The sequence below is a fragment of the Megalobrama amblycephala genome, linkage group LG15 (genome assembly GCF_018812025.1).
Source record: "Megalobrama amblycephala isolate DHTTF-2021 linkage group LG15, ASM1881202v1, whole genome shotgun sequence".
Lineage (NCBI taxonomy): Eukaryota > Metazoa > Chordata > Actinopteri > Cypriniformes > Xenocyprididae > Megalobrama > Megalobrama amblycephala.
Window position 1 is genome coordinate 18,541,141 of NC_063058.1, and position 16,714 is coordinate 18,557,854.

The following is a 16,714-nucleotide window of genomic DNA, read 5'->3' on the forward strand; positions in this document are numbered from 1 at the left end:
AAATTTAACATGAACTTAGAATTATGAATAGGGGCCGTTCACATATCGCGTCTAAAAACGCGTGGAAGGCGCGGCCGCACCGCTTCTCCTTCTTTCCAAAGCGCTTGCGCTCCCGTGGCGTCGGTCGTTGCTATGCAACCATGAACTGAGCTCTCCAAGAGGATCAGGATGTTTCTGCTAAGGATAAATGATTTCTAGCCCTTGCATTAGTTTTACTACGAGATATATTGATGGAGATAAGATATAAAAACCACCATGTACAGCTATGATCAGCTGTTCGGCTGAGCTTTTGATGTTTTGTTACGGAAAGGCCATAGCTGATCGGTTGATTCTTGTCACACGACCTGCGGTGCGCTTGCGGCATTCTGAGAAGTTGAGAATTGCATGCGCGTCGCGACCGCGTTGATCCCATTATGAGCGCGCTTGCCGCGCGGCTACATTTGAAAATAATAACTGACTTGCACGCGGAAAAGACGCAATATGTGAACGGCCCCACAGAACTTCTTAAAGCAAAGCATCGCAAGCGTCTTTTGCTTTTCTGTGAGCACAGCTGTTCCTGTGCACTGCGGTGAAAGAAAGCCACGACTTTTCTCACGCGACCATGCAAGAGACTGACATGAGAAACGTTTAAACCTGCTTGCAAGATTCAATGTGTGCCCGAAACACTTACTGAACTAGAGAGCTGATTGAGACACACCATCTACGATAAATCGTTACACCCCTAATACTTATAGTAATTTAAAAATGTGGTAGCATTGGATCTGGACAGGAAGGATAACTCTGGGAGTTGGAAGGGGTGTGTCGCGATTCTGCCTTCTCACATCGCGATACAGGTTCGTGGACCTGCGTATCGCGATTTCGGTTTCATATCGCATATCGTTACAGCCCTAATCCATACGGCTCCAGGGGGTTAATAAAGGCCTTCTGAAGCGAAGCGATGGGTTTTTATGAGAAAAATATCCATATTTAAAACTTTATAAACTATCATAACTAGCTTCCGGCAGATGGCCTTATGCGTCGATTTACGTATTACTACGATTACTGAGCAGTGTAATCTTAGACGCCTCTTGCAGTTCAAACAAATAGGGCTGGGCAACAAACTCAAGCTCCTCTTTTCTTATATCGAAAACCTCTGACATTTCTCTTTAAAATTCCTTGTTTTACAGTTTTAATTTGTCGTAGGTGTTTTGCTCTATTATCTGCACTTCTGCGTTCATCATTACATCCTACGTCGCATCAGAGGTTACTCTTTTGGCGTAGTTAAGCTAGATATTATAGTTAATAAAGTTTTGAATATGGATATTTGTCTTACAAAAACCCATTGTTTTGCCTCAGAAGCATTAATTAACTCCCTGGAGCCATATGGATTACTTTTATAATGGATGGATGCACTTTTGTGGGCTTCAAAATCTCATGCCCCCGTCATTACTATTATAAAGCTTGGAAGAGCAAGACTATTTTTAATGCAACTCTGATTGTCTGAAAGAACAACATCCTAGGATGGCTAGGATGGGTGAGTAAATCATGGGATAATTTTCATTTTTGCATGAACTATTCCTTTAAATTAGCTGAAAATGATACTGTTATAATAATTAGGCATATACAGGAAACTCCAAGATGGCAATTAACTAATAAACGGTTTTTCTGGAAAACATACTGGTTTACATTACACTTTCTGGTTGTCAAACATACGTAATCATTCATGTAAATTACAATGTTAATACATTTTCAGGCATGGCTTAAATGTCGAAAAGTGTCGAAAAATACTTTTTGGAGCCACTGTATGTGATTTGTTACATCCGAGTAATAAAAATGTGAAGGAAATATAAGTAATTTGGGATGTCACTCTTTGGCTTTTTACCATGTTAGCATCAAGGTATTTGGGTGATCTATATTTAGAATAACTGTGATAAACACTCACCACTACTTTCCTCTTCAGTAGCTGCACTCTCCACCTACACAAAGAAATATAAGACAATTACTTTGAACACTTTAACACAGAAGAAAAAAGCAGCACTAGTACAAAGAAAAAATATGATCAATGCAGTATGATGCATATGAGCACTGTGTACTTAAAGGTGCAATATGTAATATTTTCTGCCACTAGAGACCTATTCAAAACAAAGGCGTGGCTTGATGACGCCAAGTTTGAGCGTGGAATCTTGGGACATGTGGTCTCCACCTCACAGCCGGTGGAATAGAATGGGGATAGGACTCTGGAAGAAATCATGTTCATGGATGTGATTATTAACGTTACTGTAGTATGAAGCAGAGCAGGACCGAATGTTGTGGGAGCTGAACGAGGAGCTGGAGCGATTGCGCAACACACGCCACATGAGCAGCGAAACTTTTATTATGACACAGTCGCCGGCGCCGCTTCCGCTTTTCTGTTCATGAGTATGAGGTAACACAGCTCTGTTTATCATATTAGATACATTTGAGTGTGTTGAAAATGATGTTATAACGTTTCTCTGTGCGTTCGCTCGGCGGCTGCTGTGAGACACTGTTACACACTGCAGTAAGATAGATCGATTTTAGAATATCATATTAAATATTGGATGGCTTGTGTTGATAAATGGCATGCAATTAATTTTAAAACGTATTGTATGATGGAGAAAATGCTGTATTACTGTTACTAAAAATAAAGCTGCATCTGATTATGCTATGTTAGCTACTTCACAAAATAGTGTTTTTCTCTAAGGCATGGTAAAGTATGGTACTCACAAAAATAAAGAAAATTAGATTTAAACAATAAGACTAAACGTGTTGAGATATATAACAATAATTCGTTTTCTGTCTATGTAAATAATATATAAAAAAAACATGTAAATATTAAAGTGTCTTTGGTGTTTCCATGGTTTCTACAAAATAAAACCGAGGATAACGCGGGTATGACGCAGTTGACAGGCAACTCCTCGCACGTCCCGGAGCCTTGGTTAAAATTGCAATTTTATCAAGATTTACAAATAGTTGGAAACATTTGGGATATTGTAAGTACTCAAGTGAACAAAATATATAACACTGGCCTAGTGGTTTTTGGATATTTTACTGCAAAATTCTTACATATTGCACCTTTAACTCTAGAGGGAGTTTTATGTACTTGGTGTACACAATGAATATCAAGTGAAAAGTCATTTACACAGAGATAAAACAACCAATTTGAAAAATGAAAGCTGGAGGACCAGTATTATGATATTTTAAGTTTAAAGCTGGACAGAGCAAACACATTACCGGTGAATCAGTTCGTGAAACGGAGGTGCTGGTAATGGACTGAGGTTGCTGAGTGATGGGGTCAGGTTCTTCTTCAGCTTCACTGGAGTCTCTGGGCTCTTCCTCCTCCTCATGAAGCTCCTCAGGCTCAGGTTCAGATTCAGGCTCTGGTTCCTCCTGTAGAGGTGAAGAGGACTTGAACTCCTCCACAGGGGTTTTAACTGTGAATGCAGTGTCTTCAGCTTCTGCCTCCTGTCCTTCTGGAACGAACTCCTTAACTGAAGGTGCTCGACACCTGTGGATACACACAGCATGGCGCGGATATCAGCTATTATATAAACAACAGGCTAATCACATCGTTAAGCAACCAACACATCTGTGTCAGCTGTAAATAAACTCACATAAACACAATTTTCGCTTGAAGGAACAACACGAGGCGAGATGTGCCTGTTTTGTTTTCCAAAAATCTCCTTTAAATAGTATGGTCTTTTATTTTAAACAATCCCAAAATATTATAACCGAGAGCTATAAGCTAGCTTTCACGCGTTATCGTCGTTTTATTATGATTAACTTACTTTGAAATCAGACGCGGTCTCTGAGCGCATCAGGTGATTCAGTGTCCATATCAATCCTTTTTTGGCGCGTTTGTTTATAAATGAACGTTATACAAATTGTATGATCTGTTGACGCGATTAATTAGAACGACATATGTTCATTCTGGAAGTAAAGAACCTGCGCCATCCATCACTGCGACGAGGCAGAAAACAAGCATCAGAGGCGGGATTAGTGACTATAGCAACCGAAGAGGGGGCACCGCGCGCCTCTATGGGATGCAATGCGGTTGCTAGGAAATGCGCGTATTATGTGTGGCCATATTTATATAAAACACAGATATACAAATACGGAGACACTACTTTCAGTTTAATTTTGTACTGCAAACCAACGTGAAAAGCACTTAAAGATCAAACAACAATGGAAGCATGACAACAGCTGATATAAACTATGATAAAATGAGTCTGAAAGAGCTCAACGTGATGTTTAGGCCTTTTATAATATTTTCAGATGTCTTACTCTGTAATTTGATTCCGTATGACTTCTATATCACTGTCCTCTTCCTGCAGCACTTGTAGTCTGTAACAGAAACATTCAAGTTATTAATAAACTGTAAGAAGGATGTTACAAAATATTTAATAGTAGGGGGACAAAAGGTACAATTTTAACAATTGGTCACTAAAAAACCATACTAATGGACTGCTAACCCTGCTGAAAAATCCAGCTAAAACCAGCCTAAGCTGGTTGGCTGGTCTTAGCTGGTTTAAACTGGAAGTAGCTGGTTTTAGCTGGTCTCCCAGCCTGGGTTAGCTGGTGTTCAGCTGGTTTAAGATGGTCTCCCAGTCTCCTAGCTAACCAAAACCCCTCTAAAACCAGCTATGACCAGGCTGGGAGACCAGCTAAAACCAGCCTGACCAGCTTAGGCTGGTTTTAGCTGGATTTTTCAGCAGGAACACTGCAAAAAACGCTTTTCTTGCTATTTTTCTTACCCCTTTGGCAGATAATTTTAGGGCTGTCAAACGATTAATCGTGATTAATTGTATACAAAATAAAAGTTTGAGTTTGCATAATATATGTGTGAGTACTGTGTGTAATTATTTTGTATATATAAATACACACAAATTAATGTATATATTTAAGAGAAATATGTTATTTATGTACAAAATATTTTTATTTATATATAATATAAATTATATAAAAATATAAATAAATACATATACTTGTAAATATTTCTCAAATATACACATGAATGTATTTGTATTTATATATACATAATAATTACACACAGTACACTCACATATATTAGGCAAACTCAAACTTTTATTTTGTATGCGATTAATCGCGATTAATCGTTTGACAGCCCTAGATAATTTTGCTTGTTTTAAGCAAAATCTCACTTCATTTTGATTTATTTTTCGAGAACACAAGACAAAATGTCATGTCATTTTACTTATCTAGTAAAAGCATCTGGATGTAAGAATTTTTAGATATTTAGACTGGAACAAGACAAAAATACTAAATAAGAAAAGTATTTTTGCAGTGAATAATCTGAATATTGGGATATTGGGTCCCTGACATAGCCCCCAAAAAAGTCACACTTGACAGTGCCTGAATTTCATTGCAGATGCCACTTGGTTTGATATTTTATATATGCAAACACATTTTTGTAAACCACATTTTAAAATAAATAAATAAATAATTGCATCTGATCTTATTTTTAAAAGTGTTGTCAGATCGATTAATCGCAATTAATCGCATCTGACATAAACGTTGTCAATATATAATATGTTTTAAAATACATTTAAAAATGAGTACTGTCAAATCGATTAATCGTGATTAATCGCATCTAACATAAAAGTTTGTGTGTGTACACATACTACACACACACACTTTTATGTTAGATGCGATTAATCATGATTAATCGATTTGACAGTACTCATTTTTAAATGTATTTTTATATTCTGAAACCTAACAAGCTTTTTTGTGAATTTTTTCCTTGAAAAGTGCATCTGCGCTATTTTCTTTAAGATAAATGCCACTTTTTAAATTATAATAAATAGTTAAATTAATAAATTCATTTAATTAAACAAATTAATTATAATATTTTTAATATTACAATTAAAATATTATAATAAAATATTCTAATTATTTAAAGTTGGGGCCCACTGGATACTTTGCTATATTTATGTATGCATATACAGTACATACATTTGTCAAACACACAAAGAGGCTTTGTATAGTTCTGATTGATTTCTTGTTATTGTGCATGAATTACTCTTGATCAACATCTTCTGGCTCTTCCACAATGGTCTGAATGCCGAGCCGGGCCTGTGTGAACTCCCTGACGGCCATCTCTGCTGTCTGCCGGGCCACTTCTTCTGCCATGCGGGCCATTGCTAGACGCTCCTGTATCAACCTGCACAAGAAAACAGCACCACAATTAAGTATGTTCCTAAAGTTACTTCAATTATTTGATCATTAGTGCTTCCTGCAAAAGTGAAAGGTATTACCGTTCCTCCATGATTAATATGGCAGTGTCCTCCGCCTCTCTCCTGATGCTGTCGATCATGGGCGTCCATCGTGCAGTTTGGGTCTCTGCATCCTCCAGCTCTATGTGTGCTTGTGTGGGTGTGGTGATGCTCAGTGGAAGAGAATGTTCCGGGGACCAAGGTGTCTGAGGTTGGGACTGATGTTGTGAATACGGAGGGGAGTTCGCTGCTGGACATGTTTCCTTTGCTTGAGCCTCATCTTCAGAGTCAACCTCCTCAAGAATGAGATCTGATCGAGCACTGCCTGCTGAAGACACAACCATGCTTGAGGACTGTCACATTCTCTGTTTAAAATGTCATCACATGATTCTGTGGGGGACAATATTTAATTTTCACTACTGTGCTGGTTTTTGTTTCTTTAAATTTTGTGTGATAAGGCGTTTTGGAACAGAACAGTCATCCAAGTCAATAATTTAAGCCTGTTTTGCTTTTCCTTTACTTTTAAGGGATTAGTTCAATTTCCTGATAATTTACTCACCCCCATGTCATCCAAGATTTTCATATCTTTCTTTCTTCAGTCGAAAAAAATTAAGTTTTTTTTAAGGAAAACATTCCAGGATTTTTCTCCATATAGTGGACTTCATTGGGGTTCAACGGGTTGAAGGTCCAAATTGCATTTTCAGTGCAGTTTCAAAGGGCTCTACATGATCCCAGCCGAGAAATAAGGGTCTTATCTAGTGAAATAATCAGTCATTTTCTAAAAAAATTAAAAAAATTATATACTTTTTAACCACAGATGTTTGTCTTGCACTGCTCTGTGATCCGCCAGAAAGATCACACATGACGTAGGCGGAAGTACTGTAGTAAGGTGAAAAACTCCAACTTCAAAATCGCCCAACATCGTTGTTTTACCACTTTTTTTTTTTTTGTAAAGGCCGTTTGGCTTAATCTTTGCATGTTTGCTTTGATACTAAATCTGTACTTTCACTTATGTAACACGTGACCTTTCCAACATGATTACGTCATGTGTGGCAGATCGCAGAGCTAGTGCAAAATGAGCATTTGTGGATAAAAAGTATATACATTTTTATTTATTTTTTTTAGAAAATGACCAATCATTTCGCTAGATAAGACCCTTATTCCTTGGCTGGGATCATGTAGAGCCCTTTGAAGCTGCACTGAAACTGCAATTTGGACCTTCAACCCATTGGTAACTGTTGAAGTCCACTATATAGAGAAAAATCCTGGAATGTTTTCCTCAAAAACCATAATTTCTTTTTGACTGAAGAAGGAAAGACAAACATCTTGAATGACATGGGGGTGAGTAAATTATCAGGAAAATTTCATTCAGAAGTGAACTAATCCTTTAACATTTCAAACATCAGGATACATTGGCATTTAAGTGCTTAGAAAATATTTTAATATTTATTATTTATTTTATTACTTATGGTTAATTACTTTGGATGAAAGCAAAGTTATCTGCATGTGTTTTCCAGGGAATTTTATTTTATTTTATTTTTATTTTAAAGCCAAAAAAGACTGAACCTTTTACACACGAGTGCAATCATGCATTTTCCTTTATTAATGCAATTTATTAATACAATATGAATAATTATTAGCATAAAGTATATTAAATATTAATATACATTAAATACATAAAGATTAAATGACAATAAATCAAAACATATAAAGTGTGCAATACTGTTCAAAAGTTTGGGGTCAGTAAGATTTAAAAAAAAAAAAATAATAATAATACTTTTATTCAGCAAAGATGCATTAAATTGATCAAAAGTGACATAAAAGATAATGTTACAAAAGATTTCCATTTTAAATAAATGCTGTTCCTTTGAACTTTATGTTCATCAATGAATTCTGAAAGACTATCACAAAAATATTAATCAGCATAAATGTTTTCAACATTGATAATAAGAAGAAATGTTTAGTAAGCAGCAAATCAGCATATTAGAATGATTTCTGAAGGATCATTATTTTAATTTGTAATAATATTTCACATTACTACTATATGGTATGGTGAGCATAAGAGCCTTCTTTCAAAAACACTAAAAATCTTACCAACCCCAAACTTTCGTATATGACTTAAAAGCAGCCACATATATAAGTCAAGGTAATACAATTTTATTTATAAATATTTATATTTTAAACATATATTAGTCAACTATAAGGAAACATGTACAGTCAGTCCAATCTAAACATCAATTCATAAAGATCACTGCAGCAAACAACAAACACCCATCTGAGAGACTCCAGCTATTCATACAATATTCAGAGTCTGTGTTTAAACTTGAACATCAGTCTTATTAAAAATACATTTGTTTTTAGTTAATTATACAGTACAGAGAAGGTCGAGCATTACATTCAGTAGATTTTCATAGCTGCCTGGTCATTCAAAAGAGCTACAAAGCCACTATTCAAATGCATGTGTCTCCACTGTCCATTTGCCTGTGACTTTGTGTAATGCTGTTGCGCTCTCTCTCCTTTTGTTTAAGGGGTTCTCAGTGTCCTCCCCCCTGTAACAGAAGGAGAAGATGGACTGAGTTATGAGTTTGTCCTACACTGCAACAGAATCGCTCACCCTGAAGTCTTTCTACTTGTATTCTAATGGCTCACAGAGTGGGTCATGTTGTTACGCATGCAATGATCTTTATGGGTTTTCATATTCAACTGAAACCACACTAGAGTTTCCAAGAAACAAACTGAGTTTGTTATGAAAAACAGCGTTAACAGTGTTAAAGGAGGAACGTCTTACTCACCATTTTGCGCAATCCTCCCGTCCTCCTGCTGGAAAGAAAGGGAGTCAGTTTGGAGAAAGAACTATTAAACCCAAGGTAATAACGTCAAAGCATTGCCCCTTACTCACCAAACATATTTCTTTGTTTTTAAGCACTGGCTGTGGCATTGAAAGACCCAGGCCCTGAACAATCCTGCCCACCATACTGAAAACAAGAGAACGCATGGGTCATCTACCGGACATCTACGCCAATATGCCTGTAAGCAGTTGCAAAAGAATGAATCAAATTTGACGTGACTCACCTGGGAGTTTTTAAATCGATCTCCGTCATGCTGGTTACTGACTCTGGAGGAGGTGAATATACTGTTGATTTAAGAAATAGTGTTTTGTTTTTTACCAAACAGTTACAGTCTTTAAAAATGTAGCTTTTTCCATTCGAACAATACCTTTGTTTGAGCATTGTGATGACCTCGGTGTTGAGGAATTGGAATTTGGGGGTCTGGTCACATGGTGCGGTATAGCATTCTGGAAGCCGTTCTTTATCCAGCTCATTACACTGTTCACACATTGACATAAGCAAAGAAAAGAACTTGGCTTAAAGTCATTGTGAAATCAGAATTGGCCATTCTTATTTTTTATGGAATATTGCTTTGTTTATTATAAATTATATGTGCACATCATTATTTTTTTCAAATTATCGTGCCCTCGTAATCTTTAATCAAAATAACTTCCCCTCCCTCTTGCGAAGACATCTCTTCTCTTCTCTGATGACATGTTTACTGGCGTTAGGGCGGGGCAACCTGTCACTCACATGAGATCAACCAATAGCAAACTAGGGCTGTCAAACGATTAATCGCGATTAATCGCATACAAAATAAAAGTTTGAGTTTGCCTAATATATGTGGGTGTACTGTGTGTAATTATTATGTTCATATTAACACGTTCATGTATATATTTGAGAAATATTTACAAGAATATTTATTTATATTTTTATATAATTTATATTATATATAAATAAAAATATTTTGTACATAAATACACAAACATATTTCTCTTAAATATATACATTAATTTGTGTGTATTTCTATATACATATTAATTATACACAGTACTCACACATATATTAGGCAAACTCAAACTTTTATTTTGTATGCGATTAATCGCGATTAATCATTTGACAGCCCTATAGCAAACCACAACCATCCAATCAATTGACGATGGACAAAATCAAGTCCCACACTACATTTTTTTCTTGTACAAGAAGCTGTTCAACTCACATATACAGTGGGTACGGAAAGTATTCAGACCCCCTTAAATTTTTCATTCTTTGTTATATTGCAGCCATTTGCTAAAATCATTTAAGTTCATTTTTTTCCTCATTAATGTACACACAGCACCCCATATTGACAGAAAAACACAGAATTGTTGACATTTTTGCTGATTTATTAAAAAAGAAAAACTGAAATATCACATGGTCCTAAGTATTCAGACCCTTTGCTGTGACACTCATATATTTAACTGAGGTGCTGTCCATTTCTTCTGATCATCCTTGAGATGGTCCTACACCTTCATTTGAGTCCAGCTGTGTTTGATTATACTGATTGGACTTGATTAGGAAAGCCACACACCTGTCTATATAAGACCTTACAGCTCACAGTGCATGTCAGAGCAAATGAGAATCATGAGGTCAAAGGAACTGCCTGAAGAGCTCAGAGACAGAATTGTGGCAAGGCACAGATCTGGCCAAGGTTACAAAACAATTTCTGCTGCACTTAAGGTTCCTAAGAGCACAGTGGCCTCCATAATCCTTAAATGGAAGATGTTTGGGACGACCAGAACCCTTCCTAGAGCTGGCCGTCCGGCCAAACTGAGCTATTGGGGGAGAAGAGCCTTGGTGAGAGAGGTAAAAAAGAACCCAAAGATCACTGTGGCTGAGCTCCAGAGATGCAGTTGGGAGATGGGAGAAAGTTGTAGAAAGTCAACCATCACTGCAGCCCTCCACCAGTTCGGGGCTTTATGGCAGAGTGGCAAAAATGTCAACAATTCTGTGTTTTTCTGTCAATATGGGGTGCTGTGTGTACATTAATGAGGAAAAAAATGAACTTCAATGATTTTAGCAAATGGCTGAAATATAACAAAGAGTGAAAAATTTAAGGGGGTCTGAATACTTTCCGTACCCTCTGTACATCACAATAGGAAAGAAAAGATGATCATAACTTCCATTTCATGCCAACTTTAAGTCTCTGTGAGATTCCCTACATATGATTCTGAATATAATAATGACGCTTGTCTTAGCAAAAAAAAAAAAAAAAAAAAAACCTTAAAGGGATAGTTCATACAAAAATGAAAATTCTGTCATTTACTTACCCTCAAACCTGTACGAGTTTCTTTCGTCTATTGAACACAAAATAAGATATTTTAAAGAATGTCGGTAACCAGACAGTTGACGGCACTCATTAACATCCATTGAAGGATAAAAAAATATGGAAGTCAACAGGTGCCGTCAACTGTCAAAATTCTTTAAAATATCATCTTTTGTGTTCAACAGAAGAAAGAAACTCAGAGGTTTGGAACAACATGAGGGTGAGTAAATGATAACATTTTAATTTTTGAGTGAACTATCCCTTTAAGGTACCTAATTTGCACCTAATATGTCACCGTTTTCCCCTGTGTGCTTCACAGAATGACACTCACTTGGGAGGGAACTGAGCCGGGATTTCCACCTCAGACGCCTCGTCTTCTGACACCAGCTCTACTACTGGTATATGTGGCAAAGGCTCTGAATCTGGTGTAAGAGATACACATGCATGAACTCACTGATACTAAATCAACCATAGAGATTATTCATTCAACTCATGCTCTTGCTGTTTTCCATACCGCAAACTGACTGATACACACCTGGGAGGTCCTTGATATCATAAACCTTAAGCAAACAGAAAAAAGAAAATGAAAACAGTAAATAAGACAAAAGGAAAACAGCAAACATTTTTAATTTTGATTTGCAAGAATTCAATGTTTTTTTAAATGTATTATAAATTTAATATTCATAACTGTAATTAATTATATATCTAATAATAACATATATCTTTAGACAAGTGAACAATCAAAGTTTCCATTTTAACTTTCCATTTCTAGCAATATATTATTAAATAGTTTTTTTTTACAAATTAATAACAACAACTGCATTATGATTTTCTATTAATATTTTAAATATATTTACAATAACATTAACTTGAGAATAATAAATATTAAACCAATTATTGTTTTTGATATATTTTAAGTACTATATCTAAGTTTTTAATTATGCATCTACATCATAGATCTGAAGTAAATAGTAAAAGAAAATGAAAACATTAGACAAAGGAAACAAGAGTTTTTTAAGTGTATCATATAAATTTACTATAAATACTAATTAATTATAAATAACAAATAATATTATTTAGTTTCAGGCAAGCCAAAAATCAGAAAAGTTTGTCTTGATGAACTTTCCTTTTCTAACTAGATTAACCCTTAAATGCAAATTGGTTTCGCCAATAATTCTTACATAATCGGGTCTTTATCGACCCAGATCTATATCTAACACGGAAGGATCTCTACCTGTCGTGATAATATAAAACTCCTCTGATATTAGAGTAACAATTACAGAAGAATAAAATAAATTATATTTTGTTACATTTTGGAGCTTAAAAGGGCTTAGTTTGAGCAGATGTTTTATGCCATCATCACTGTCCTCGTCAGAGCTCATTTCCCAGTAAATTCAGCAAATAATGGGCTAGTTTTTTGTTTGAGGTCACGAATATGAGCCCATTCGCGATCTCAAACGTATTCTCAAAACTATATAATTTTCAACATCTTCAAAATCAATATTTTGATCGCTAACAGCTTCACCAGATCCATCCTGTAACAGTTACAGTCATATTTGATTGCGTTCAGTACTCGCTCTGCAGTAAATCGCTGAGCCATTTCATGTTTTTCTTATTATTTTGTTTTCTGTCTGAATGAGTCGTCACTTCAGCATTGTGTATCAGACATTGCCACCTTGTGGAATAAAGGTGAATTGCACTTATTCCGTCATCTAATATTCAATTATTGTTGTGCAGAAAAAATATACGTACACTCATACACACCTCGGGTCGTTTGCGACCCTATATAATTTTTACAAAAAATTAATACAAAAACAGGCATTCTTTTATAATTGTATGATTTTTTTCTTGTTATATTCTTTATAATGAATTGATTGAGGAATACCAAGAAGGTTGATGTCTAACTATAAAAAATGAACGAGGAGGAGGGTAGTGAATGACGTCCCGTGTCACTAAAGACCTGAGGTATGCATTTATTGTTATTGTTTACAAATAATAATAATAATAATAATAATGTTATAATTATTATTATAATTATTAATTAATATATTTATTATTATCATCAATAATAAATAGCAGATATGTATTTTGTAATATTTATATTCTTAATATATTAATATTTATTAAATATAATAAATATTAAAACATATCAAATATAAATAAACATAAAACATATAAATATTAAAAAACATTTTTTAAACACTGAAGTATTGTATCTAAGGGTAAAAACGGAAAAGTTTGTTTCTTTGTACAGATGACAACGTTTTCAAAACTATCCCAGTTTACACAGATTCGAATGACTAAAACGCTGTATTACGCATGCCAGACAAGTAGTTGGCGATGTCATTTTGTAAAGAAAGATACATACGCATTCAGCACTCGCCTAACGCATGTCTATCCACCTTATTTTTACAGTTCACTCACTGCACTTTGATATTCTTCTCAGTATTTCCCTATAGTGGCTAATAAATAGGTAGTCTCGCACATTCACAGTAAACACCTTATTTCAGCATTGAAAAATAAGGTGGATAGACTAAACACGTATTAGGCCTATGCATGTGGAAGATGTCACCGGTGACCGTTTTCACAGATTCGCGTTTTTGCAGTTTACACAGAGATGATAACTGTATAGTTTTCAAAAACTTCTAATTTGAAACCCGTTTTCAAAAGTTTTTCAGTTCACCAAACCGCCGTTGTCGTGTAAATTAACGGCCAAAACGCATAAAAAGTTTTTGGTTTTTAGTTGAAAACGGTGTCATGTAAACAGCCCTTCAGATTTAAATTACAGCATATATGAAGGTTATTATATTTCTGTTATTTCTAATAGTCTGTTTAATTATGTCTGATAAAATCAAGTCATGTACCTCTGTAACTTCACATGTCTCTTCCTCCATGTATTTCTCATCAGGCTGCGGGACCACCTTTCCAATTCCCTGCGAGATCCAGCCAATAACTCTAGCCCTGGTAGACAAAGAGAGAGCTCATTGCATTCACAACGATTCTTCACTGGACTGATGTTGCTGGTAAGAATATTGTTCATTGCCTTACCTGTCAGCAGAACCTTCCTCCTGCAGTGACTGAAAGATGGTTCAAAGAAGAGTTTTGAATTTGCTTTGAATGCACACTAATATGCAATAGCAAATAGTATTAAATATCAATTAGTTGAAATGAAATCAATACTTTAGCATCAGCGTTGGCTCTCGCAAGAAGAGGACTCCCTGCAGGTTGGGGCAGCGCACTCGCAAACCCATTGGAAAGCCAGCTCAACATACCATTCTGAACACTGAAACGGACAAAAAGACAAAAATTATTTAAAATGTTTCAGGTTCAAGCATTCACAGAATGTCTAAGGATAAGATCAGTCAAGACTCACCTGCCCTGTGAGGTTTGAGACGATTGGTCTTCCTCCCTGCCTGTTTTGCATGAATTGAACTTATCTGCATGAAAAGAAGATAGAAAGAGGCTCATTGTACATTAGTATGCTATATTTTGATTACATAGATATTATATTTTACATTAAACCTTAAAAAAAAACAAGCAGTAAGCGTGCGTAAATGTACCTGGATTTGATGTTTTCCCATTCTTCAGAGAAAAATCGAGGGAGATATAAAAGAATCAGAGAATTAATATATGAGAGTATGACTTATTTCATGCTTTTTATATAAACCTTCAGATTCATCTTAGAATTGGTCTTTTTAAAATTTTATAGAGAAAGGCGAGACAGGAAATGATAGGGTAAAGAAGATGGAATGGGATCATAAAATGTTGCGAGCCAGATTTGAACCTGCATTGCCCACATGAGCATCATGGTGCAACATGTCAGAACATGTGCGCTAACTCCTAGGCCAAACTACACACTGTAAATGTTACATACTGTAACACTTTCCCTCTTACAATTATGCTGGGTTGCCAGACAGATACTGTCAAAATGTATTATATTATTTAAGGATTGTTAGTCCAGTCAGAAGGAGAGTGAACAAAGGACACATGTACCATAATAATTGTCACCTATGTATCCATAATGTTTTAAGAGTAAACCAAAGAAGAAGAAAACCCAAACTTTTCACTCAGAAATGCAAATTTTCAGTGTATTCAGATCGGACCGACATAGACGCCATCTTTGCTGTGGCAGCTTTAAGACAACAATTTGCGTCCTTTTAAACTGCGCGATTATCAGAACATGAACACAAATCCGCTTCAAATCCCATTTTAATTTGTGTTTATGAAGAAAATGAAATAGCACTGTACACAATACAGTCACAAATATTTGTGTATTATGAGTACAGGTAACGGGCTTGGGTTTACCGCTGTGATCGCCTCGTCCCTCAGATCGTTCTGTGTATCAGGAGGATGAGGTACGACCTTCACAACCCAGTTAAACATCCTGAGAGATGGAAAAAAAACTCTATTAAATCAATGAATTTCTCTTAAACACACTTACAGTGTCTGTAATGATGGAATGGACTATGAAATAATGGCATAAGTCCCATAGTTTAATCAACATGGAGTATAAGTATAGATAATCTTAACCTGAAACAAGTTGCAGTTAATTATGTTTCATCCTCGTCAAGCTTAACCTAAAACCCAGGACCCTTGCTGAGAGTTAATGCTTGCCTCATACACTCCAGTCGACAATATTCAAAGAGATGTATTAAGGACAAAGATTTCAACTTTGGGAAAGCCCAATGAAGTTCTCATTTATCTAAACATACAGGGCGGCTTTACAGGGAAACCCCGCAACAGTTTCAGAAATAGAATGATGTCATGTTTGAACAATGAACAATGAAAGTATTTTTTGTCTATTCTCACGACAGACTCGCTATAAAATTCTCAGACAGGTTTGGACCCAGTTGAACTGAATAATCGAAGCGAACCGATTAGCGGTCAGATGATGCACTGCAGGGAGGGACCAGGAAGTCAAGCAAAGGTAGTTAAAGGGATAGTTCACCCAAAAATGAAAATTTGATGTTTATCTGCTTACCCCCAGAGCATCCAAGATGTAGGTGACTTTGTTTCTTCAGTAGAACACAAATGATGATTTTTAACTGCAACCGCTGCCGTCTGTCAGTGGTATAATGCAAGTCAGCGGAAACTTGGACTATAAGAGTAAAAAAAACACGACAGACAAATCCAAATTAAACCCTGCGGCTCGTGATGACACATTGATGTCTTAGGACACGAAACGATCGGTTTGTGTGAGAAACCGAACAGTATTTATATCATTTTTTACCTCTAATACACCACTATGTCCAACTGCATTCATCACTCAATTCGTTTGGTCTGATCGCGCTCTGACATCACTGCCGTTGTCAGAGGTAAAAAATGATATAAATACTGTTCGGTTTCTCGCA

At 35.9% G+C, this 16,714-nt stretch overlaps 1 protein-coding gene across 1 annotated transcript in view; it reads right to left on the reverse strand.

Moving 5' to 3' along the window:
* Positions 1-16,111, reverse strand: part of LOC125247649 — a 31,742-nt gene extending 15,631 nt beyond the window's left edge. The window contains 18 exon segments of the mRNA XM_048159062.1: positions 1,922-1,955; positions 3,232-3,505; positions 4,282-4,341; positions 6,038-6,178; positions 6,273-6,555; positions 9,023-9,050; positions 9,130-9,205; positions 9,303-9,363; positions 9,447-9,556; positions 11,695-11,785; positions 11,899-11,923; positions 14,228-14,324; positions 14,412-14,440; positions 14,544-14,646; positions 14,737-14,800; positions 14,924-14,945; positions 15,669-15,747; positions 15,894-16,111. Coding sequence (XP_048015019.1) covers positions 1,922-1,955; positions 3,232-3,505; positions 4,282-4,341; positions 6,038-6,178; positions 6,273-6,555; positions 9,023-9,050; positions 9,130-9,205; positions 9,303-9,363; positions 9,447-9,556; positions 11,695-11,785; positions 11,899-11,923; positions 14,228-14,324; positions 14,412-14,440; positions 14,544-14,646; positions 14,737-14,800; positions 14,924-14,945; positions 15,669-15,746 — 1,576 coding nt within the window. The 5' untranslated portion in view covers position 15,747; positions 15,894-16,111.
* Between the last annotated feature and the right edge of the window lie 603 nt (positions 16,112-16,714).